Genomic DNA, 26,889 nt, shown 5'->3' with positions numbered 1-26,889 from the left:
ATAATAAAAATGGTAGGACCTGCACATTTTTTATGCTGTTTTGACCAGTCTCAGTGCCAGAGTCAACTAAATGTGTTGGTGTTAAAATTGTTGAGAATTTTAAAATAGTTTTTAATTGTAAAACTGAATGAAGAAGATCTGCGCGGTTGATTTTAACTTGTGCTAGCCCCACAAAGTAAAGGAAAAAATTATATGTTTAGGCCTTTTCATATTCCCAGCAGGTCCCACCTCTCTTAAGCCAAGAGAAGAGCTTATTGTTTTCCCTGCAGCAATGCTATTCTAAATATTTAGTGCATAAGATCAAATTTTGTTTCATGTCGAAACTGAATTTGTGTTGAGCATAAATACGAATTATTAGGTATTGCAATAGTCACTATTTAAAAATGTGTATGAAACTCTTCCAGTGACTCAATGGGCTAGATTTTACACTTTCATGCATATTGCCCAAAAATGGGCATTATTTCCAGTGTGGGCGGTAAAAATGGGTTTTCAGATCGCCGGCTTCTCGCCCATTCTCAAAGCACCTAGTCTCCATTTTTTAAGTTGGGTGTTACCGCAAGCGATATGAAATGGGAAGTAGAGTTAAATTTCGCTGACCTTCTACCATAAAGTGTCGGCATCCTTAGCAATGGCATGGCAATGCTCGATTCCCATGATTCAGGAGGTCAAGGGTCATTATGACATGTGCAGAAGAGGAGAGAGAGAGAGGGGGAGCTGAGAGGGACTGAAAGTGTGTGTGTCTGTGGTGTGTGCTTGTTTGGCTGTTGTGGGAGGCACGAAGGAGATTCACCAGCAGCAAAAAGTCTACTAAGAACCAAGAAGATAGTTGGCACCAAGTTTTTGTCCAACAAATAATATATAACTTGGAAGGGATGGTGGAGGTCCTGGAGCTGGTAGCCAGGAACACTGATGGCAGAGGGCTCCCAATGGTCCCGGAGCATGGCACTGCACCCCAAGGTGCTGCACCCCCATTGCCAAGGGCACATGACAGCCAGGAGCAACATCTTGCTTCTGGCTCGGAACACTTCCGACCTCGGGACCGTACTCTCCCGTATCCATCCAAGCAGCATTTTGGCCATCATCCCCAGCCCCCCCCCCCCCCCCAGCGCCAATGAAGCAGCGCCTGAGGGAACTCCTTGGCCAGGCGGCTTGGAGTCAGAAAGGGAAGGGGAAGGGGTAGAAGTGGGCATGAGAAGCGGGGGTGGGCGGGGGGCGGTGAGGTGGGAAAAGGGCCAGTTTTTACAGAAATAATGATTTCAGTCAACTGTTCAGTTTAAATGTATTTTACTTAACAAAACCTTGTTGCGCATTGGCTCTGATAGCTGCACCTTTAGATGCTGGTGATTCCTTAACATCAATACATTTAACTTCAATAAACTTAAAATTTAACTGTCACCAAGGTGATACCCACCATTGATGTATGATCTGCACACCCAGCAGTGTGTCAGCTTTGTAAATAACACCAATGTTCTTTCAGGCAAAGCGCTTATTGATGAGCTCCTGACGTAAGGCTCTTGCAGCTATCATGCCACCATGGGCTCTTTCATGCGGTCTACAGGGGAGCGGGGCATGGTTTCAGCGTCAGCCTGACTGTGTGGGCCGATGTCAGCGTCAGCCTCCTCGTCCTCCTCTTCCTCTCTCTGGTGAAGTGGACTGTCAGACTCATCAGGCAATTCTTGTCCCCTCCTGATAGCCAAGTTGTGCAGCATGGAGCACACCACCATGAATTGAGTTATCTGCTCAGGGTGGTATTAGAGCTCACCTCCTGAGTGGTCCAGGCATCTAAAGCACTGCTTAAGCACTCCAATGGTTTTCTCCACGATATTGCAAATGGCTCTGTGGCTCTCATTGTATCGCCTCTCGACTTCGGTATGGATGTCACGCAGGAAGTCATCAGCCAGGTGGTGAGGCCATATCCTTTGTCACCAAGCATCCAGCATTGACCTTGTGTCTGATTGTTAAACAAGTCAGATACAGTGCTCTCACGCAAGACGTGAGCATCATGGATGCTGCCCGGAAATTTAGCTTTCACTACCATTATAATTTGCTGGTGGTCGACAACGAGTTGGACATTCAGGGAGTGGAATCCCTTGCGGTTCCTGAAAACCTCTACATTCTAAAAAGGTGCCTGCATCGTGATGTGCATATAGTCTATTGCTTCCTGCACCTTGGGGAAGTTTGCAATTCTGGAGAATCCTAGAGCCTCTCACTCTGTGCCTCCCTGGTCATAGGGAAGCTGATCAAGTGCTTCCTGCATGCATACAGGGCTTCAGTGACCTGTCTAATGCAGCAATATGTGGCGTGCTGAGACAAACCGCAAATGTCGCCAGCTGAGGCCTGTAAAGAACCCGACGCGTAGAATGACAGTGCCGCAGTGACTTTGACCTCGACAGACAGTGCAGTACTGATGGTGCTGGCAGGCTGCAGATCTCTCATTATGAGTTGGCATACCTCAGTGATAACCTCTTTGTGGAATAAAGCACAGTCTCCAAAGGCAGGTGGTGTCAGGCAAGTCGAGGTAAGACCACTCCTCCCTGTACTTGCAGGGGGTGTAACGTCTGGTCCTCCTCATCAGTCTGGCATGTCTTACATTGGACACATAATGCTGTGGAGTGTACCTTCGGCCATCTCGAGTCTGCAGCATGTAATTGGTTATCAAGAGCGGGTGAGAAAGGACAGGCCCCATTGCAATAGCTCTCTGTTCTCCACCACTTGGTCACAAACAATGAATGTCCCGACGAAGACACCTATTAAATTCCAATCGGTCACAGTATGGTCAAGATGTTTCTACAGATGTTCACATCAACACCAATGACCTCCAGAGTACATCCGAACTCCCCCGAGGTTGAAGCACAGCAGCCATTTAAAGGATTTGACATGTGATGTAGAATATGGCGACCATAACGCTGTGATTAGTTCCGGTAGTTCCACTTATTCTGGGTGTTTTTTTGAGCGAGCGATATTGTGGGTGATATGTGTGCGAGGTGGGGAAAGTGACGCTGGGCAATCTTATAGCCGCTAGTTTTGGCAAATATGATCTTTACGACAAAAAAAGTAGGCGGGCGGTATTATTGAATCTCGGTGTTAATTTCGTGTGGAAAGTAACACTGGGCAATATTATGGCCGTTGATTTCACCCATTCTGATGATTCCGCCCAAAAAAGTGGGCGGGCGGTATTATTTTTCCTGCCGTTACGCACATGGGTAAAGTAGCACTTGGCAATAAGTTTCCGAAAAATGCCCATCAGTTTCCATTTTGTGGCTAAATGGGCAATATATGGGCGTTATACATCATTTCAGCAGCAAAATGGACGTTAAGTGAGTCGTCGGGAGTTCATGGTGAGTCGGCGAGAGGCTCGGGAGGTGCGTGGAGAGGCCTATAAAAATGTCATGTATTCAACCAGCATTGTAACCCATGTATAATCTGACCTAAGTTGTACACTGTGAGAACAATGACCACTAGGTGGTGAACTTGTGGGAGACACTCCTAACCTGGACCTTCAGGCATAAAAGGGGAAGCTCCACCCACTTTCATCACTTGAGTGCTAAGGAATAAAGGACAGGTCACAGACTGACCTTCTCTCAAGCATGGGCCTCGTGTGCATTTATACTGTATAGTAAGGACGTATCAAAAAAAGGCCTAGCGCCCATAAGTCGTCGGGAGTTCGTGGTGAGTCGGCGAGAGGCTCGGGAGGTGCGTGGAGAGGCCTATAAAAAGGCCCAGCGTCCGTGAGTCGTCGGGAGTTCATGGTGAGTTGGCGAGAGGCTCGGGAGGTGCGTGAAGAGGCCTATAAAAAGGCCCAGCATCCGTGAGTCATCAGGAGTTCGTGGTGAATCGGAGAGGCTCAGGAGATGCGTCGGAGAGGCATGCGTGTGCAGCTACAGGGAGAAGGCAAAAAAGAAGTAGACAGAAATCGAAAGGTGACGTCACAGCCAAGGCAGTAATGATTGGCTGGTGATTGGTAAGTAGTTTTTATTTTTCTTTCTTTATCAGTAAGTAACCTTTTAACATTGTTGTTGCCAATTTAAGTTAATTTAAGGGTTAAGTCATGGCAGGAGAGCTCGGACACATGTTATGCTCCTCCTGTACTATGAGGGAACTCAGGGACGCTTCTGGTGTCACTACATGTGCGGGAAGTGCATCCGCCTGCAGATCCTGACCGACCACATTGCGGCACTGGAGCTGCGGTCATCCCCCTGCAAAACAGACACACCGCTTTGGGTACTGCTGAGGGGGATGACTCATCAGGGGAAGGCAGCAGCAGCCAAGTTTATGGCACCATGGATGACTCTGCTGCACAGGAGGGCAGGAAAAAGAGTGGGAGAGCGATAGTGATAGGGGATTCAATTGTAAGGGGAATAGATAAGCGTTTCTGCGGCCGCAACCGAGACTCCAGGATGGTATGTTGCCTCCCTGGTGCAAGAGTCAAGGATGTCTCGGAACGAGTGCAGGACATTCTGAAAAGGGAGGGAGAACAGCCAGTTGTCGTGGTGCATATAGGTACCAACGATATAGGTAAAATTGGGATGAGTCCTACGAGACGAATTTAGGGAGCTAGAAGCTAAATTAAAAAGTAGAACCTCAAAAGTAGTAATCTCAGGTTTGCTACCAGTGCCATGTGCGAGTCAGAGTAGGAATCGCAGGATAGCTCAGATGAATACGTAGCTTGAGGAGTGGTGCAGAAGGGAGGGATTCAAATTCCTGGGGCATTGGAACCAGTTCTGGGGCAGGTGGGACCAGTACAAACCGGACGGTCTGCACCTGGGCAGGACCGGAACCAATGTTCTAGGGGGAGTGTTTGCTAGTACTGTTGGGGAGAAGCTAAACTAATATGGCAGGGGGATGGGAACCTATGCAGGGAGGCAGAGGGAAATAAAAGGAGGACACAGGCCAAAGATAGAAAGGAGAATAGTAAAAGTGGAGTGCAGAGAAATCCAAGGCAAAAAACAAAAAGGGCCACATTACAGCAAAATTCTAAAGGGGCAAAGTGTGTGAAAAAGACAAGCCTGAAGGCTCTGCGCCTCAATGCAAGGAGTATTCGGAATAAGGTGGACGAATTAATTGCGCAGATAGCAGTTTATGGATATGATGTAATTGGCATCACAGAGACATGGCTCCAGGGTGACCAAGGCTAGGAACTCAACATCCAGAGGTATTCAGCATTTAGGAAGGATAGACAGAAAGGAAAAGGAGGCGGGGTGGCATTGCTGGTTAAAGAGGAAATTAATGCAATAGTAAGGAAGGACATTGGCTTGGATGACGTGGAATCGGTATGGGTGGAGCTACGGAATACCAAAGGGCAGAAAACGCTGGTGGGAGTTGTGTACAGACCACCAAACAGTAGTAGTGAGGTTGGGGACAGCATCAAACAAGAAATAAGGGATGTGTGCAATAAAGGTACAGCAGTTATCATGGGCGACTTTAATTTACATATAGAATGGGCTAACCAAACTGGTAGCAATGTGGTGAAGGAGGATTTCCTGAAGTGTATTAGGGATGGTTTTCTTGACCAATATATCGAGGAACCAACTAGAGAGCTGGTCATCCTAGACTGGGTGATGTGTAATGAGAAGGGACTAATTAGCAATCTTGTTGTGCGAGGCCCCTTAGGGAAGAGTGACCATAATATGGTAGAATTCTTTATTAAGATGGAGAGTGACACAGTTAATTCAGAAACTAGGGTCCTGAACTTAAGGAAAGCTAACTTCGACAGCATGAGGCGTGAATTGGCTAGAATAGATCACATGGATGAACTTCAACAATTGTTCATCCCTGTCTGGAGTGAAAATAAAACAGGGAAGGTGGCTCAACCGTGGCTAACAAGGGAAATTAAGGATAGTGTTAGACCCAAGGAAGAGGCATATAAATTGACCAGAAAACGCAGCAATCCTGAGGACTGGGAGAAATTTAGAATTCAGCAGAGGAGGACAAAGGGTTTAATTAGGAGGGGGAAAATAGGGTACGAGAGGAAGCTTGCCAGGAACATAAAAACTGGCTGCAAAAGCTTCTATAGATATGTGAAGAGAAAATGATTAGTGAAGACAAACGTAGGTCCCTTGCAGTCGGACTCACGTGAATTTATAATGGGGAACAAAGAAATGGCAGACCAATTGAACAAATAGTTCGGTTCTATCTTTACGAAAGAAGACACAAATAACCTTCCGGATGTACTAGGGGACCGAGGGTCTAGTGAGAAGGAGGAACTGAAGGATATCCTTATTAGGCGGGAAATTGTGTTGGGGAAATTGATGGGATTGAAGGCCGATAAATCCCCGGGGCCTGATTGTCTGCATCCCAGAGTACGTAAGGAAGTGGCCCTAGAAATGCATTGGATGCATTGGTGATCATTTTCCAACAGTCTATCAACTCTGGATCAGTTCCTATGGACTGGAGGGTAGCTAATGTAACACCACTTTTAAAAAAAGGAGGGAGAGAGAAAACGGGTAATTATAGACCTGTTAGCCTGACATCAGTAGTGGGGAAAATGTTGGAATCAATTATTAAGGATTGAAATAGCAGCGCATTTGGAAAGCAGTGACAGGATCGATCCAAGTCAGCATGGATTTATGAAAGGGAAATCATGCTTGACCAATCTTCTGGAATTTTTTGAGGATGTAACTCGTAGAGTGGACAAGGGAGAACCAGTGGATGTGGTGTATTTGGACTTTCAAAAGGCCTTTGACAAGCTACCTCATAAGAGATTGGTGTGCAATATCAAAGCACGTGGTATTGGGGGTAAAGTACTGACATGGATAGAGAATTGGTTGGCAGACAGGAAGCAGAGAATCAGGATAAATGGGTCCTTTTCGGAATGGGAGGCAGTGCCGCAGGGTTCAGTGCTGGGACCCCAGCTATTTACAATATACATTAATGATTTGGATGAAGGAATTGAGTGCAATATCTCCAAATTTGCAGATGACACGAAACTGGGTGGCGGTGTGAGCTGTGAGGAGGATGCTAAGAGGCTGCAGGGTGACTTGGACAGGTTAGGTGAGTGGGCAAATGCATGGCAGATGCAGTATAATGTGGATAAATGTGAGGTTATCCACTTTGGGGGCAAAAACACGAAGGCAGAATATTATCTGAATGACGGCAGATTAGGAAAAGGGGAGGTGCAACGAGACCTGGGTGTCATGGTTCATCAGTCGTCGAAAGGTGGCATGCAGGTACAGCAGGCGGTGAAGAAGGCAAATGGTATGTTGGCCTTCATAGCTAGGGGATTTGAGTATAAGAGCAGGGAGGTCTTACTGCAATTGTACAGGGCCTTGGTGAGGCCTCACCTGGAATATTATGTTCAGTTTTGGTCTCCAATCTGAGGAAGAACGTTCTTGCTATTGAGGCAGTGCAGCGAAGGTTCACCAGACTGATTCCAGGGATAGCTGGACTGACATATGAGGAGAGACTGGATCAACTGGGCCTTTATACACTGGAGTTTACAAGGATGAGAGGGGATCTCATAGAAACGTGTAAGATTCTGACGGGATTGGACAGGTGAGATGCGGGAAGAATGTTCCCGATGTTGGAGAAGTCCAGAACCAGGGGACATAATCTTAGGGTAAGGGGTAGGCCAGTATAGCCTACCGTTATGTACTTCACACATGAATAATAGCCTATTGAATGAGGTACTGGCTCCATTGCAGCCATTTCTCAGTGAAGAAAGAGGAAGAGGAAACTGGAAAGAAACTATTTCTTTATGTTCAAAGCCAGTTATTAAATCATAACATCTGTTTGAATACAAGATGAATAGCTGATTCATTTACTGATTAAAGTAACCTTGAATTTTATATTTTTTCAGATAACTTTACTGCCCAGCAATGTTGCTGATATTAGTAAGCAAAGATCAAACAGTGAAAAGTTATTTGCATCAAACAGTTACAATTCAGGACTCATTGGACAGCCTGGGCCTTCAGGGCCTTCAGGTAAGAAACAACCTTCACGGTTCCTTCAACATTACAACCTGCACTTCAACATGATGAAGAGTTCAAATAACAGAAATAAACAAGTTAAAAATTGGGAAGTATGAAGTAAGAAAGTTAGTCATCCAACACTATTTTATTCAAAGGGTAATACAGGTGTGCAATAAATTACCAGAGAAGGCTATTGAAAGAGTCAGTATAAATATCAATTAGACATATTTCTGGTGAGCGAAAGGGTTTATGAACATAAGGTAAGGTTGATCACTGAAGTAGGAACAGGCCGATTGGGCCTAATGGCCTTTCCTTGTCCCTAAAATTCCTTGGCGCCAAAATTGTGCTGTTCTGCGCCTCGCGTTAGCACCTCCGGGGACGCTAACGAGACGTGAAACTGTTTTCGCCAGGGGAGAGAGCACTACCGGCTACCCCTAATTTGCGCGAGAGTTAGTGGAGGCGCAAACACGGTAGTCCCACACCCCGCTAGTGGTGCTCCGGGCCACCTTGCCTCCGGGGGTGACATCATCACCATGAGTGCCGACCACTTTGCGCCCGTGGTGACCTCTTTCCGCCCCGCAGCAGAAATGACCTAGCGCCCAATGACTTCTGTTCACGGGATGGAAGTTAAAGGGGAGGTGCGATGCACCGCTGCCGGCATTTCTTTCTTCTGCCGACTTACAGGTCGGCCAATGCTCCATCGATGTTGCATGGACCGGGCCGCGATCATGCAGCCCGACATTATGTTTGGGTGTCGGGCTGCGGCCATGGCCCAGTGGAGGCCATCAAAGGGCTTGCAGAATTCGGATTGGTCCTCCCCTTTAACAGAAGGGGAGGGGCGTTTAAACGCATCAGAGCTATGTGGATAAGCTGCATAGCGCTGCTGATCCCACCCGCGTAATGGTCCGGATACCGCCCAACAGTATAGGAAGCGCGATACATTACGCTCCACTTCCTGTGAGAGGCGGTAACCCAAATTTTGCAGCCGGGCAGGACTTCCACGCCGGGTGCAGGAAGTCTCGCCCCGACTCGGTTACCCCCCGCAAATGGGGCGTAACCAAATTTCAATGCCCTTATGTAATCATATGATCATATGTGCCAATTTTAAGCTACAAAGATCTACAAGTAGGACTATTGTGTTCCTAACACAGATAAGACTGCACACAGGGAGGTTAAAGTAACAGTGACCTCAGTCTTTGTTAAAACACTCCAGAGTGAGGAACAGGCCTTAGGGGTCGGCTTATATACAGTGCTCCCAAGGGATGCTGGGATCCCTTGGAACTTCAGGGGATGCACTCCCTGGTGGTGGAACATGGGAGTGCATACTTTACAGATACACAACATCACTCCCCCCCCCCAAAGTCAAAGTGAAAACTATTTACAAGGTGAGGCGGTCGGGAGCCTTTCTTTCCCTGGTGGACCGCCTCGGTACAAATGTCTGTTCTGGTGTGTTGGCTGTGCCCTCGCTGGGCTGGCGTGTTGATCACCCTGCAGCGCTGCTGGGTGAGCCTGGGCTTGCTGGGATGTTGGGCGTGATGGGTTCGATTTCCTGGTCCGGGGTGGTGTCGTTGATCCTTTGGGTGTGTGTTGTGGGTTCGAAAAAGGTGGTGTCTGCTGTGGGTTGTTCAGGGCAGTCTGTGAACCGCAGCCTCGTTTGGTCCAGGTGCTTTCTGCAAATTTGTCCATTGCCTAGTTTTGATTCCAAACACCCTATTCCCTTCTTTAGCTATCACCATGCCCGCGATTCACTTGGGACCATGTCCATAGTTTAGCACATACACAGGATCATTCAGATCAATTTCCCGTGACACAGTGGCGCGACCATCGTTTACATTTTGTTGCTGCCGCCTGCTCTCTACCTGATCATGCAGGTTGGGGTGAACCAGCGAGAGTCTGGTTTCAAGTGTCCTTTTCATGAGTAGCTCAGCCGGGGCGCCCCTGTGAGAGAGTGGGCTCTCGTGCGGTAGCTGAGCAGTATTCGGGACAGGCGGGTTTGGAGTGAGCCATCTGTGACTCATTTAAGGCTCTGTTTGGTGATTTGTACTGCCCGCTCTGCCTGCCCATTGGAGGCTGGTTTAAACTGGGCCGAGGTGACATGTTTGATCCGATTGCGGGTCATGAATTCTTTAAATTCGGCACTGGTGAAACATGGACCGTTGTCACTGACCAGTATGTACGGCAGGCCAAGTGTGGCAAACATGGCCCTCAGGCTTTCAATGGTGGCGGTGGCGCTGCTTCCCGACATTATTTCACATTCAATCCATTTTGAAAAAGCGTCCACCACCACCAGGAACATTTTACCAAGAAACGGGCCCGCATAGTCGACATGGATCCCTGACCATGGTCTGGAGGGCCAGGACGACAAATTTAGTGGTGCCTCTCTGGGCGCGTTGCTCAACTGAGCACACACGCTGCATTGCCACACACAGGACTCCAAGTCAGAGTTAATACCGGGCCACCATACATGGGATCTGGCTATCGCTTTCATCATTACGATACCCAGGTGTGTGCTGTGGAGATCCAAGATGAAAGTCTCCCTGCCCTTTTTGGGTAGCACTATGCGGTGACCCCACAACAGGCAGTCTGCCTGAATGGACAGCTCGTGCTTTCGCCGCTGGAACGGCTTGATTAGCTCTTGCATTTCATCGGGGATGCTGGCCCAGCTTCCATGCAGTACACAGTTTTTTACTAGGGACAGCAGAGGATCTTGGCAGGTGATTTATCATTTTCAAATGCTTCCATGACCATCAACAAGTCTACGGGCTGTGCCACCATCGACAAGTTTGCAGGCTGTGCCATTTCTACCCCCGTGGTGGGCAATAGTAGCCGACAGAGCATCCGCACAGTTCTCGGTGCCTGGCCTATAGCAAATGGTATAGTTATACGCTGCTAGCGTGAGTGCCCACCTTTGTATGCGGGCCGAGGCATTAGTATTTATCCCCTTGTTTTCAGAGAACAGGGATATGAGGGGCTTGTGATCGGTTTCCAGCTCAAATTTGAGGCCAAACAGATGCTGATGCATTTTCTTTACCCCGAACACACATGCTGATGCCTTTTTTCAATCATGCTGTAGGCCCTCTTGGCCTTAGAGAAGCTCCTGGAGGCATAGGCGACAAGTTGCAACTTTACCTTGTTGTAATACACACCTGACTCTGTACGATGATGCATCACATGCTAGCACAAGTCTTTTACACTAGTTATACAATACAAGCAGCTTGTTGGAGCATAAAATGTTTCTGGCTTTCTCAAAAGCAATTACTTGTATTTTTTCCCCATACCCAGTTCTCACCTTTACGCAATAACACATGTAGGGGCTCTAAGAGGGTGCTTGACCCCAGTAGGAAGTTACCAAAATAGTTGAGGAGTCCCAGGAACGACCGCAGCTCCGTGACGTTCTATGGGCGCGTTCCTGATAGCCTCTGTCTTGGCATCTGTGGGCCGAATGCCATCCGCCGCGATCATTCTCACCCAAAACTCCACTTCTGTTGCCATGAAGATGCATTTCGACCTCTTCAGCTGCAGCCCTACGTGATCCAGTCGCAGGAGCACCTCCTCCAGGTTTTGTAGGTGCTTGACAGTGTCCTGACCCATGACCAATATGTCGTCCTGAAAAACCACCGTGCGTGGTACCGACTTGAGTAGGCTCTCCATGTTTCTCTGGAAGATCGCTGCAGCCGACCGAATTCCAAACAGGCATCTGTTGTAGATGAACAGTCCTTGTGCGTGTTGAGACCCTTCGAAGACTCCTCCATCTCCTGCGTCATGTAGGCCAAAGTCAGGCCGAGCTTGGTGAATGTCTTGCCTCCTGCCAGCATCGCAAATAGGTCGTCTGCCTTAGGTAGCGGGTATTGGTCATGTAGCTAGAAACGATTAATAGTTACTTTATAATCGCCGCAAATCCTGACCGTGCCATCACTTTTGAGTACTGGAACAATTGGGCTGGCCCACTCGCTGAATTCCACTGGGGAGATGATGCCCTCGCGTTGCAGCCTGTCCAGCTCAATTTCCACTCTCTCCCTCACCATGTGAGGTACCGCTTGCGCCTTGTGGTGAATGGGTCGAACCTCTGGGACCAAGTGGATCCGCACCTTCGCCCCGGAAAAGTTTCCAATGCCTGGCTGAAAAAGGGAAGGAAATTTGTTAAGAACCTGGGTACATGAGGCCCCATCGCCATGTGATAGCACTCGGATGTCATCCCAGTTCCAGCAGATTTCGCCCAGCCAGCTCCTTCCAAGCAGTGTGGGGCCATCGCCCGGGACAATCCAGAGTGCCAGTTCATGCACCGTGCCCTCGTAGGTGACCTTGACCATGGCGCTGCCCAGGACAGCGATAAGCTCTTTGGTATATGTTCTCAGTTTCATGTGGATGGGGCTCAGGGCTGGTCTGAGTGCCTTATTGTACCACAGTCTCTCAAGCATCTTTTTACTCATGATGGATTGGCTAGCGCCAGTGTCCAGTTCCATGGCTATGGGTAAACCATTCAATTTTACATTTTGCATTATAGGTGGTCATTTCGTCGAAAATTTGTGCACCCCGTGTACTTCAGCATCTGCCTCCTCTCTCTGAAATTGCTTTGATCCACCATGGACCAATCTTCCTCTGCCACATGGTGGTTAGCAGGTTTTGCAGAGCTTGCAGCTCGTCATGCAAGCTCGTTGGAGGTGCCCCATTGTTCCACAGCTCTTGCAAACATACTCTTTGAAGCGACATGAATAGGCTGAATGGAAGCCTCCACAATGCCAACAAGGTGTGAATTGCCTTGCATTCATCCTTTTTTTGCGGACTCAGAGTCATCTGGGTCACCTGAGGCCTGCTGGCAGTTGCAGACTCGTGGTTTCTGCCCTGTACATTTCTGCTTGCAAACACAGTTCCAGTTAATTTATGAACATTGCTAGCACTTGAGTGCTGAGGGATTTGTTTGGTGTTATCACTGGTGGACATAAACATCTGTGCTACCGCAATGGCTTTACTGAGGGTCGGTGTCTCTGCAGTCAAAAGTTTTCGTAGGATGATCTCGTGGCCAATCCCCAGTACAAAAAAGTCTCTGAGCATTTGCTCCAGGTAGTCATCAAACTCATATTGTCCTGAAAGTCGCCTTAGCTCGGCGACGTAGCTCGGCGTTTCCTGACCTTCAGATCGCTGGCACATGTAGAACCGATACCTCATCATCAGCATGCTCTCCCTCAGGTTAAGATGCTCCTGAACCAGTGTACACAGCTCCTCATACGACTTATCTGTGGGTTTCACCGGAGCCAGAAGATTCTTCACGAGGCTATCGGTCGGTGCCCCGCAGACCGTGAGGAGGACCGCTCTCCTTTTTGCAGCGCTTCCTTCTCCGTCCAGTTCGTTGGCTACAAAGCACTTTACTAGCCGTTCAACATAGGCTTCCCAGTCCTCACCCTCCGAGAACTTCTCCAGGATGCCCACAGTTTGCTGCATCTATGCGTTGGATTCATATCCTCGTCGCCAGTGATTGTGTTCCTAACACAGATGAGACTGCACACAGGGAGGTTAAAGTAACAGTGACCTCAGTCTTTGTTAAGACACTCCAGAGTGAGGAACAGGCCTTAGGGGCTGGCTTATATACAGTGCTCCCAAGGGATGCTGGGATCCCTTGGGACTTCAGGGGATGCGCTCCCTGGTGGCAGAACATGGGCTTGCCTGCTTTACAAATACACAACAAGGACATTTATGGCTGTATCATAATCTGTTTAAAAAACACACCACTCTTTAGCATGATGATACACTGAAATAAAAGGGATCAGAAGAGGCATTTTATGGTAAGTTTTTTTACTTTCCTTGTGAGGCTAGGAGGAGCAGGAGAGTTTAGGCCTGCCCTGTCCTGGGCTACCCACGTCTCTCTCGTGAGAACCTTCCAAAGCCCTCTCTCAGGTGGAGAGGGTGGGGATGTGAGTGATATCTGCTCCATGGGGATGGCATGACTGGTCACAATATTTGTAAAGTGGGTGGCGGGGGACAATCAGTGGTCACAGTGGATACGTTTTAACTATAGGGGGTTCTCTGCTCTGTGTGGTTTGGCCGTGATTTTTATTCACTGGCGGGTGGGTTCATTGTCATTGGGAGTGGAAGGCAGAATTTTCTGCTTGGTGTGGGTCGGATTAACTGCATTCTGTGAATGGGGTATTTTTGCCCAATGGAAGAGGATTTCTGCTTTAGGAGCCTGGCTGTGATTTTTACTCAATCAGAGGTGGGAGGTTGGCATGCAATCTTTTTCAAATGCCATGACAGTCCTTGCAAGCTTTTTGTCTTCACTGACTGGACAGTAATCAGGCCGAATGGATCATCCATCCATTATAGAACCCACCCGATTTTCATTGATTTGAGCAAACGTTTATTGATTGCTTTGCTACTTCGAAACATTGTTTTTTTGACTTGCACATATCTTAGGCAGCACCAGCTGCAATTATTTCTTTAACAGGATACGTTGCACTTTCTGAGGGTTGGTTGATATGTGTCACGTAACGTTAGGTACTACTCTGCTATTCTCAATTAGTCACCCATCATTACATTCAAAACACCACCTACAGCCACAGTATCTTTGGAATCATGAGACTTTTCACGGTTTTTAATATATAATAGAGTTCAATGTGCCTACTAGCTCTGATTTGTGTGAGATTGTCATATGTGCTACTGCTGTCTCAGCCATTATATTAACACTTCTGATCTTCACTCAAGACATTACCACTACTTTGCCCTCTACACCCAACTACTAACTGAATTGCCATGAGTGACAATTGCCAATGGTAAATTCCCCAAAAACATCATCATCTTTGTTGCTATCATCTACCCTCTCAAGCGCAATAATATCCTTCCTATAGGAGGCAGGAACAGCACACAGTTCTGCACGTGGCACCCCATGGAAAAATAAAACTCGGCATATTTTTGTTCCCTTTTGAATGTCTACTACCTTTAACAGCATATTCTTGAAATATTATTCATACAATTTTATCATTGCTTTATCTGATACTGTGCAGGTCTGCCTGGTCCTAAAGGAAGCTCTGGACCAAAGGGACAATCAGGAACCCCAGGGCTACCAGGACCCAGAGGATTGATGGGACCTATTGGCCCTTCACCTGACATATCTCACATTAAACAAGGAAGAAGAGGGGCAGTGGTCAGTATCTGTTTTCAGAAACGCGATTGTTCTCCTGAAATGTTGCACGTAATTAGCTAACAACTAACAAAGCATGTCCAATACTATTGAGGTAACTTTCAACTTATGCGGGAGCGAAAAATTGGTACCATTGAACAAGAAAATCAGGCGGAGTGTATAATGGGTGGCCAAATATGATACAGGCAGTTATTTGACCCCGCTAAAGTCGAAGGTTACACCCTATGAGTTTTTCACATCGGCAAACTATCTGTGACACTGTTAAAATAATGTCAAAAGCTCCATGTCTTATTTACTGTTTCTATTAGATCACCAAGTTTTTGTATTGTATTTTTGTTTACCAATTTTAATATAAAATCAATCAATTAGAAATGAACAGCTGTTGGGTGGTGTGGGGATATGCAACTTGATTAACAATCCAGAGGTTCTGAGTTTTGGGGCTCTGCGTTTTGGAGCTTGAGCAGCGGCTGGAGTCACTGCGGTGCATCTGTGAGACTGAGAGCTACGTGGTTAGCACATTTCTAGAGGTGGTCACCCTGCAGCTTAAGAGTGTGGAGGCAGAGAGGGAGTGGGTGACCACAAGAAAGAAGAGGAGGACAAGGCAGGTAGTGCAGGAGTCTCCTGAGTCCATTTCACTCTACAACCAGTATTCTCTTCTGAGTACTGGTGGGGGGGGGGGGGGGCGACAGTGCCTCTGGGGAGTGCAGCCAGAGCCAAGACCAAGGCACCATGGGTGGCTCAGTGGCACGGGGGGGAGGAAGAAGAATGGAAGAGCTATAGTTGTAGAGGATTCAATAGTCAGGGGAACAGACAGGTGTTTCTGCGGCAGCAGACGTGACTCCAGGATGGTATGTTGCCTCCCTGGTGCCAGGGTCAAGGATGTCACCAAGCGGCTGCAGGGCATTCTGGGGGGAGAGGATGAACAGCTAGAGATCGTGGTCCATATCGGGACCAATGACATACGTAGAAAGAGGGATGAGGTCCTACAGGCAGAGTCTAGGGAGCTAGGAGAGAGATTAAGAAGCAGGACCTCAAAGGTAGTAATCTCTGGATTTCTCCCGGTGGCACGAGCTAGTGAGTGCAGAAATAGGAGAATAGAGCAGATGAATGCGTGGAGAGGTGATGCAGGAGGGAGGGCTTTAGTTTCCTGAGGCATCGGGACCGCTTCTCGGGGAGGTGGGACCTGCACAAGCCAGACAGGTTGCATCTCAACAGAGCCGGGAGAAATATCCTCTCGGGGGGGCGGGGGGTTTGCTGGTGCTGTTGGGAGAGTTTAAACTAGCTTGGCAGGTGCATGGGAACCTGAGCTTAGATTCAGTAGGGAGGGGAGTAAAGCTGGAATTAGAAAGTAAAAATGTAGAAAATGAGTTTGAAGGAGAGAGGAAACAAGCAGGAAAAAAGTGTAAGAAAACAAATTTAAAAGTTCTTTGTCTAAATGCATGTAGTTTCATAACAAAATAGATGAGTTGACAGCACAAATAGATATAAATGGGTGTGATCTGATAGCCATTACAGAGACATGGTTGCAAGGTGACCAGGACTGGGAACTAAATATTCGGAAGGACAGACAGAAAGGAAAAGGAGGTGGGGTAGCACTGTTAATAAAGGATACGATCAGTGCGTTAGTGAGAAATGATATTGGCTCAGAAGATCAAGATGTTGAATCAGTTTGGGTGGAGATAAAGAATAATAAAGGGAAATGTCGCTGGTGGGCATAGTCTATAGTCCCCCTAACAGTAGCTACACTGTTGGACGGAGTATAAATCAAGAAATAATGGAGGCTTGTAATAAAGGAACGGCAATGATCATGGATGATTTTAACCTTCATATTGATTGGACAAAGCAAATTGGCCAGGGTAGCATTGAGGAGCAGTTCATAGAGTGTATCTGGGATAGTTTTCTTGAACAGTACATTTCGGAACCAACTGCAGGCTATCTTAGATCTAGTACTGTGTAATGAGACAGGATTAATAAATTATCTCATTGTAAAAGATCCTCTAGGAATGAGTGACCATGATATGGTTGAATTTCAAATTCAGTTGGAGGGTAAGAAAGTTGGTTCACAAACCAAGGTCCTAAGCTTAAATAAATGAGACTACAAAGGTATGAGGGCAGAGTTGGCTAAAGTGGAATGGGAAAATAGACTAAAGAATGGGACTGTTGATGAGCAACTGCAGACATTTAAGGAGATATTTCATAACTCGCAACAAAAATATATCCCAATGAGGAGGAAAGACTGTAAGAGAAGGGACAACCACTCGTGACTAACTAAGGAAATAATGGAGGGTATGAAATTGAAAACAAAGGCATACAATGTGGCCAAGACTAGTGTGAGGCTAGAAGATTGTGAAATGTTTAAAAGCCAGCAGAGAACGACTAAAAAAATGATTAAGAGAGAGAAGATAGATTATGAAAGTAAACTAGCACGAAATGTAAAAACAGATGGTAAGAGTTTTTACAGATACATAAAAAGGAAAAGAGTGGCTAAAGTAAAGATTGGTCCCTTAGAGGATGAGACTGGGGAATTAATAATGGAGAACACGGAACTGGCAGAGATGTTGAACAAATATTTTGTATCGGGCTTCGTGGTAGAAGACACTAAAAAATCCCAATCGTGGATAATTAAGGGGCTATAGGTAGGGAGGAACAATTACTATCACCAATGAAATACTACTTGGTAAAATAATGGGACTAAAAGCCGACAGGTCCCCTGGACCTGATGACTTACATCCTAGGCTCTTAAGAGAAGTGGCTGCAGAGATAGTGGATGCATTGGTTGTAATCTACCAAAATTCCCTGGATTCTGGGGCGGTCCCAGCGGATTGAAAAACCGCAAGTGTATCGCCCCTATTTAAAAAAGGAGGCAGACAAAAAGCAGGAAACTATAAATCAGTTAGCCTAACATCTATCGTTGGGAAAATGCTGGAGTCCATTATTAAGGAAGCAGTAGCGGGACATTTGGAAAAGCATGATTAAATCAATCAGAGTCAGCATGGCTTTATGAACGAGAAATCATGTTTGACAAATTTGCTGAAGTTCTTTGAGGATGTAATGAGCATGGTGTATAAGGGTGAACCAGTGGATGTGGTATATTTGGATTTCCAGAAGGCATTCGATAAGATGTCACATAAAAGGATACTGCACAAAGGTTCACGGGGTTGGGGGTAATATATTAGCATGGATAGAGGATTGGCTAACTAACAGAAAACAGAGAGTCGAGATAAATGGGTCATTTTCCGGTTGGCAAACAGTGACTAATGGGGTGCCACAGGGATCGGTGCTGGGTCCTCAACTATTTACAACTATATTAACGATTTGAATGAAGGGACCGAGTGTAATGTAGCCAAGTTTGCTGATGATACAAAGATGGATGGGAAAGCAAATTGTGAGGAGGACACAATCTGCAAAGGGATATAGACAAGCTAAGTGAGTGGGCAAAAATTTGGCAGCTGGAGTATAATGTGGGAAAATATCCACTTTGGCAGAAATAATACAAAAGCAAATTATAATTTAAATGGAGAAAAATTGCAAAGTGCTGCAGTGCAGAGAGACCTGGGGATTCTTGTACATGAAACACAAACAAATTAATATGCAGGTACAACAAGTAATCAGGAAGGTAAATGGAATGTTGGCCTTTATTGCAAGGGGGATAGAGTATAAAAATAGAGAAGTCCTGCTGCAACTGTACAGGGTATTGGTGATGCCACACCTGAAGTACTGCATACAGTTTTAGTCTCTGTATTTAAGGAAGGATATACTTGCATTGGAGACTGTTCAGAAAAGGTTCACTGAGTTGATTCTGGAGGTAAGGGGTTAACTCATTAGGATAGGTTGAGTAGGTTGGGCCTATACACATTGGAGTTCAGAAAAATGAGAGGTGATCTTAATGAAACTTGTAAGATAATGAGGGGGCTCGACAAGGTGGATGCAGAGATGATATTTCCACTCATAGTAGAAACTAAAACTAGGGGACATAGTCTTAGAATAAGGGGCCACCCATTTAAAACTGAGACGAGGAGAAATTTCTTCTCTCAGAGGGTTGTAAATCTATTGAATTCTCTGCCACAGAGAGCTGTGGAGGCTGTGTTATTGAATATATTTAAGGTGCAGATTGACAGATTTTTGAGCGATAAGGGAGTAAAGGGTTATGTTGAGTGGGCAGGGAAGTGGAGCTGAGTCCATGGTCAGATCAGCCATGATCTTATTGAATGGTGGAGCAGGCTCGAGGGGCCAAATGGTCTATTCCTGCTCCTATTACTTATGTTCTTATGTTCTTATGAGTGCAAACCCATCATGATCAGGTGTGAAATATAATTCAGTAAATCTGGTAAGCTATGGCTGCCCAGAAGCTCTGGCCAAATCTGCAGTTTCCAGTAAACCTCAACATAATGCAGAAAAACTACAAACAACCTTTGGATCTGTTTCTTATTTTCTTGTGCATTTTACGAACACATTTGTGTTTTAATGGATTGGAGGGGTTGTGGTGGTGGTGCTACTGGGTCCTGAATATTCTTGATGTCTAGGACCCCCAAAAGTTCTTATTCCAGCCCATCACAAGAAAAAAATAACCATGAGAGCTGGCTGAATTGGAATCTCCTCATGTGTTTATTGACTTCCTCACCATGATCAACATCACAAATCTCCTCCCTGTCTACCTTTTTCCAGTGAAAAAGAAGGGTGGTAAGAGAAGGGATAACCAGCCGTGGATAACCAAGGAAATACAGGAGAGTATCAAATCAAAGATCAATGCATATAAGGTTGCCAAGGTTAGTGGGAAACTAGAAGATTGGGAAAATTTTAAACAACAGCAAAGAATGACTAAGAAAGCAATAAAGAAAGGAAAGATAGATTACGAAGGTAAACTTGCGCAAAACATAAAAACAGATAGTAAAAGCTTTTACAGATATATAAAACGGAAAAGAGTGACTAAAGTAAATGTTGGTCCCTTAGAAGATGAGAAGGGGGATTTAATAATGGGAAATGTGAAAATGGCTGAGACCTTAAACAATTATTTTGCTTCGGTTTTCACAGTGGAAGACACAAAAACCATGCCAAAAATTGCTGGTCACGGGAAGGTGGGAAGGGAGGACCTTGAGACAATCACTATCACGAGGGGGGTAGTGCTGGATAGGCTAATGGAACTCAAGGTAGACAAGTCTCCTGGTCCTGATGAAATGCATCCCAGGGTATTAAAAGAGATGGCGGAAGTTATAGCAGATGCATTCGTTATAATCTACCAAAATTCTCTGGACTCTGGGGAGGTACCATCGGATTGGAAAGCAGCTAATGTAACGCTTCTGTTTAAAAAAGGGGTCAGACAAAAGGCAGGTAACTATAGGCCAGTTAGTTTAACATCTGTAGTGGGGAAAATGCTTGAAACTATCATTAAGGAAGAAATAGCAGGACATCTAGATAGGAATAGTGCAATCAAGCAGGTGCAGCATGGATTCATGAAGGAGAAATCATGTTTAACTAATTTACTGGAATTCTTTGAGGATATAACGAGCATGGTGGATAGAGGTGTACCGATGGATGTGGTGTATTTAGATTTCCAAAAGGCATTCGATAAGGTGCCACACAAAAGGTTACTGCAGAAGATAGAGGTACGCGGAGTCAGAGGAAATGTATTAGCATGGATAGAGAATTGGCTGGCGAACAGAAAGCAGAGAGTCGGGATAAATGGGTCCTTTTCGGGTTGGAAATCGGTGGTTAGTGGTGTGCCACAGGGATCAGTGCTGGGACCACAACTGTTTACAATGTACATAGATGACCTGGAAGAGGGGACAGAGTGTAGTGTAACAAAATTTGCAGATGACACAAAGATTAGTGGGAAAGTGGGTTGTGTAGAGGACACAGAGTGGCTGCAAAGAGATTTGGATAGGTTAAGCGAATGGGCTAAGATTTGGCAGATGGAATACAATGTCGGAAAGTGTGAGGTCATCCACCTTGGGAAAAAAAAACAGTAAAAGGGAATATTGTTTGAATGGGGAGAAATTACAACATGCTGTGGTGCAGAGGGACCTGGGGGTCCTTGTGCATAAATCCCAAAAAGTTAGTTTGCAGGTGCAGCAGGTAATCAGGAAGGCGAATGGAATGTTGGCCTTCATTGCAAGAGGGATGGAGTACAAAAGCAGGGAGGTCCTGCTGCAACTGTACAGGATATTGGTAAGGCCGCACCTGGAGTACTGCGTGCAGTTTTGGTCACCATACTTAAGGAAGGATATACTGGCTTTGGAGGGGGTACAGAGACGACTCACTCAGCTGATTCCGGAGATGAGGGGGTTACCTTATGATGATAGATTGAGTAGACTGGGTCTTTACTTGTTGGAGTTCAGAAGGATGAGGGGTGATCTTATAGAAACATTTAAAATAATGAAAGGGATAGACAAGATAGAGGTGGAGAGGTTGTTTCCACTGGTCGGGGAGACTAGAACTAGGGGGCACAGCCTCAAAATACGGGGGAGCCAATTTAAAACTGAGTTGAGAAGGAATTTCTTCTCCCATCGGGTTGTGAATCTGTGGAATTCTCTGCCAAAGGAAGCAGTTGAGGCTAGCTCATTGAATGTATTCAAATCACAGATAGATAGATTTTTAACCAATAAGGGAATTAAGGGTTACGGGGAGCGGGCGGGTAAGTGGAGCTGAGTCCACGGCCAGATCAGCCATGATCTTATTGAATGGCGGAGCAGGCTCGAGGGGCTAGATTTCCTACTCCTGTTCCTAATTCTTATGTTCTTATGTTCTTATGTTTTATCGTTGCCCACTGACCCTTGTTGAAAAATGTGCCTTGGTGAGTGTTGAAAGAAGACAAGAGAATCCTTCATAGACAACAATCATAGCCTTGGCTCACAAAGGAAGAGTGATCACTTGGATGAGGTGCTTGAGGACACCTGGGGCTAGAAATTTGGTTCGAGGGTTCCTCAGGCGCTTATGTTGGGCGGTCGCTAAATTTAGCGATGGAAAATTTTTAGCGACGGGAGCACTAAGATTCAGTTTTTGTGCTCTGACAGTGGAGTGGAGCACTAAGGGAAGCATTCCACACTTCTCTTAGGGTGCTAGGCCTGGTGTGCAACTGAATATCCAGTGCTAAAGAGTCGGTTTCATAGCGCCTTAAGAGAGGCCTCCCTGCAAAAAAAAAAGGAACAAAAAACATTCCCTATACATTACTCACCCCAAATAAAGTTACATTGTAAAAAGAAAAATTAATCACACTTACCTCATGCAGTCACTCCTTCCCTTAGTGCCCCGGCACAGCTCTGCACGCCAGCTTTCTCTGGCGGTGTCACTCTGAGGCCCTATGGGCATAGCACAAATTAAACTTTGCTTTCATGCCGGAGTTGCACACTGGCTCTATGCTCCCAGGCAATACTCCTCAGTGCTGCCGGTTCTGGCACACTGAATTTGCCAAGCTGCGGTAATGCTGGCGCTCGTGGCCACAAACCTTTTAGAGCCCCTGTAACGCCCCTCACGAGGGGTGCTCCCCAACCAAATTTCTCCCTCTAGTGTCCGTCAAACTACACACCAGCATATTTCGGCCCTTACAAGGGAAGGGGATGAAAAAAGGCGAAAGCTGATGAATGTACTGGGAATTGTTTTAACTGAGCATTTGCAAACTATGTAGGCAAAATAGTTCTCAAATTGTATCAATTAGATTCCCTTTTCTCTCTCATATAAGCCAAGGATTGTGGATTTACACTCTACTGCTATTGTTTAATTCTCTGGTGTCATTAACTTATTTTTATGTTTTTATGATAATGATTGCTGCATTTATTTTAGGGACCACCAGGAGCACCTGGAAGAGATGGTACCAAGGTACGCACAACAGCCCACATGTTTTACAATAAGATGGATTATCATCAAGGAACATAACATCAATGCTTAAATGACTGAAAACGATTGTTTTTTATTAACATGACCATAGCTTTCACCCTATTTCCTATATTACAGCAGTTACTACACATCAAAAAGTATTTAACTGGCTGTAAAGCACTTTGGAATATCCTGAGGACATGAATGATGATAAATACATGCATGTCCCTTCTTTCTTACTTTAATGCATCACAGATATAATTATGGACAGAGAATCATAGGAAGTTCATGTCCAAATATGCATTTCTGGCAGGCAAGACTTTGTATTGGGAGCTCAATTTTGTCATCCAGTGGTTAGGATCTGGAACACAATGTCTGAAAGGGTGCTGGAGGCAGATTCAATCGTGGCTTTCAAAATGGAGTTGAATAAGTACCTGAAAGAAAAAAAATTGCAAGGCTTCGGGGAAAGGGTGGGGGAGTGGGTTTAGCTGAAGTGCTCTTGCAGAGAGCCGTCATGGGCTCCATGGGCCAAATGGCCTCCTTTGGTGCTGTAACCATTCTATGATTCTATAAAAGTAAATTTCCTTTATGTACTCTTTACTTAAGCAAGACTTGACTGTTGCTTCCATAGGAGGCTTTTTGGCACTTCTATCACACTCTTAGATAGGATAATGTTAAACATTTGTCATCTGATAGGTGCTCCTTTTTTTAACTCTTGCTCCCCATTGCATCCAGGACCCAGCCTAATTTGTGCCCTTTCCATGGGACTCCTGCTGGAGTTATGACGGGAGAGTGCCAAATGAGCCACAGATATCTGGCCCGTGGATTCTCCTCACATCTCTCAGAGAAATCTCAAAATACTTCATAATCAATTAAATAGTTTGAAACGGGTGTTGAACAGATGTGCGGATTTCCCCTCAGGTCAGAATAAAATATCAGAGTAGAATGAACATGGATTAAAAGGGAACTTTCTGTCTCTCATACACCTACTAGTGAATTAGTGTAATATGTGTGGGCAGAGGAATGGATGGAATCATGCAAATGCAGGGTAAAGATGTTGTTAAAAATTTGTTTGTCCTTGATGGCTTGGTAAGTAAATCTACCGCACAGTATGTCAGCAGATAGTACAGACCGGGACAATCCCAAGTTAAATCTTTGGCCTGTATATCTAAACCTGAGCAGTGCAGCCTGCCTAAGGAGGGAAATACAAATCAGTAAAATGCAAAATACCACAAGTAATTGAAATTTGAAACAAAAATTGAAAATCCTGGAAACACTCAGCAGTTCCGCCAGCAGCTGTGGAGTGAAGAGATACGGTTACATATCAGTGTGGACCCTTCTTCCGTACTGAAAAATAAGAAATTAAATTGGGTCTCACTATTCAATGACCTCTGCTAAAAATTACAGGCATATGGACATCAAGTGAGGACAGCATCAAGCTGCTTGTCAGACTGCTTGTCCAATATCCAGTTCTGGAGGAGCAGAAATGTTCTCCAAGTGAATATTGGGAAGACCGAAGCCATTTTTTTCGCCGCCTTTATAAACTCCGTTTCCTAGACACTGACTTCATCCCTCTCCCCAACTTCTGTCTGAGGTTGAACCAGACTGTTCACAACCTTGGTGTCGCATTTGACCCTGAAATGAGCTTCAACCACATATCCGCAGCATAACTAAGACCGACTATTTCCAAATCTGTAACATCGCCCAGCTCCACCCTTGCCTCAGCTCATTCGCTGCTAAAATTCTCATCCATGCCTTTGTTACCTCTAGACTTGACTATTCCAATGCAGTCCTGGCTGGCCTCCCACATTCTACCCAATGTAAACTAGAGGTGATCCAAAACTCGGCTGCCGGTGTCTTAACTCGCACCAAGTCCCACTCACCCCTGTGCTCGCTGACCTACATTGGCTTTCCAATTAAGCAACACCTCAATTTCAAAATTCACATCCTTATTTTCAAAACCCTCCATGGCCTCGCCCCTCCCTATCTCTATAATCTCCACCAGCCTCACAACCCCCCCCCCCACCCCGCGAGATGTCTGCGCTCCTCTAATTCTGCCCTCCTGAGCATCCTTGATTATAATCGCTCAAACATTGTCTTATGTTGCCTAGGCCCCAAGTTCTAGAACTCCCTGCCTAAATCTTTCCGCCTCTCTACCTCTCTTTGCTCCTTCAAGACGCTCCTTAAAACATACCTCTTTGACCAAACTTTTGGTCACCTGCGCTAATTTCTACTTATGCGGCTCGGTGTCAAATTTTTAGCACATAACACTCCTGTGAAGCGCCTCAGAATGTTTCACCTTACTAAAGGCGCTATATAAATACAAAAAAAAGCACTTACCTGCTGAATCTTCCAGCTGCTGCCTCCCTTTAGCTGCCGGCTTTCCCAAGCCCTGGGAATCCGGCCCATGACCATTAAATTCAAATACCCCACAAAATCTGAGGAACGGAGGCTAATTTAAATATTATAATTACAAGCCCGCCGCGGCGGGGCGTGTTATTCAGAAGTCCCCAAACCTGCCGCAGTTAAACCTTAAGTAGGCACGTCCACAGTGGTTGGGGTCGAGGTTGACATTCTTAACGATTTAAACCCCCGCTGACCCTCTCCCACCCCTCAATCATGCACAAAGCAGAGCCACTTGGGTGAGGTAGTGCAGAGCTGCTGACACATTTAGAACTGTATTCCAATCTGAGTCACTGCCTTCAGGGTGAGGGGGCGCAGGGGTGGGGGGAATGAAAAAAAAAATCGTCATTCCTATCTCATGTAACCTGACCTACCTGTTTAATAAGGTCACACATTTTGGAGATTTGGAAAATCAGCAACAGTATTAATCAATGTCTTGTCCATTACAGGGTGAGAGAGGTGCTCCAGGATCAAGGGGATCCCCTGTAAGTAAAATATATTTTCATTTTGCAATTGTTTTTTTTATTCATTGTCGGGATATGGGTGTCACTAGCAAGGCCGGCATTCATTGCCCATCCCTAGTTGCCCTTGGGAAGGTGGTGTTCCTTCACTCCATGAGAGTAGTCTGAAACATGGAAGCCAAAGTTATATTTAAGTGATAAAAAGTAAAATAAACTTGATGTCCTTTCCTCATTCCTCATGTTTTCTTGTGATCTTAGAAATAGTAAAACAAAATGGTTGTATCAACCATTCTAAAAGTATTAGCAAAACTGCAGACTCATTGAAATTCAAACAGCAATTAAATTGAAATTCAGAACTCATTTTGAAATTGTTGATTGCAGGGTCCACCAGGTTCCTTTGACTTTTTGCTCCTGATGTTGGCAGACATTAGAAATGACATTGCAGAGCTCCAACTGAAGGCCTTTGGTCGTGGGAATCGCGCCATTGGGGAGGAGCCCCAGAGTCATGAAATTTCTGACTGGGGATCGGGAGAAGACTACAGACATAGAGGTCCATCGCAGGAACTCCCAAAGAGAACATCAACATGGAAGTGAAATGGCTTTTCGAAACTGCATTGCAATTCTATTCTATTGGGACTAGGTTGAAGTGATTGAACCTGTGAGGATGTAATAAATTTTGCACTGCTGTTGTAGAATTTTATTTCATTATCAGTATCAAAGAAATACTTTTATCAAATATAATAATTGAGTTAAGTTCTAGAGTCTTAAGATAATTTCATAATATACCAGTTCAGAATGGTAAATTTTGAGCGGATGTTCTTTCACACTGGGAGTTGCATTTAATAGATCAGATCTGTGCAAGATGAAATTGTACAAAGTCTTCCTTAATATGAGCAATTATAGCATCTTGGTTCTGTAGCAAAACATTCTTAACATTTTCTGTTTTGGTCAGGCCTTCTGTATTTAGGAATCGGTGCATTTTAAGTCTTTATAAACAGGTAATGTTACTAGATTGTTCACAAGACCAGAAATTATGAGATAGGTTGAAATGAAAAAAGTCCTTCTGTTCATTTAATTTCATCCTCCCAGAATATTAATCCTACTGTCTTCCAATCGAATACCCATTGAGCACCCAAATGGACTCATTTAAGAATACCTTTCTTCAGTTTCCTGGCCA

General features: G+C 45.5%; 1 protein-coding gene across 1 annotated transcript in view; it reads left to right on the top strand.

Moving 5' to 3' along the window:
• ccbe1 (collagen and calcium binding EGF domains 1) overlaps window positions 1-26,369 on the top strand; it is a 461,189-nt gene extending 434,820 nt beyond the window's left edge. The window contains exons 7-11 of the mRNA XM_070860078.1: window positions 7,796-7,919; window positions 14,903-15,042; window positions 22,816-22,851; window positions 25,701-25,736; window positions 26,094-26,369. Of these exons, the coding sequence (XP_070716179.1) occupies window positions 7,796-7,919; window positions 14,903-15,042; window positions 22,816-22,851; window positions 25,701-25,736; window positions 26,094-26,306 (549 nt within the window). The 3' untranslated portion in view covers window positions 26,307-26,369. The remainder of the gene's footprint in view (window positions 1-7,795; window positions 7,920-14,902; window positions 15,043-22,815; window positions 22,852-25,700; window positions 25,737-26,093) is intronic.
• The last annotated feature ends 520 nt before the right edge of the window (window positions 26,370-26,889 follow it).

The sequence above is a fragment of the Pristiophorus japonicus genome, chromosome 2 (assembly GCF_044704955.1).
Source record: "Pristiophorus japonicus isolate sPriJap1 chromosome 2, sPriJap1.hap1, whole genome shotgun sequence".
NCBI classification, from domain to species: domain Eukaryota; kingdom Metazoa; phylum Chordata; class Chondrichthyes; family Pristiophoridae; genus Pristiophorus; species Pristiophorus japonicus.
The sequence above is the reverse complement of the archived record's forward strand: the minus strand, read 5'-3'. Positions and strand labels throughout refer to the sequence as shown.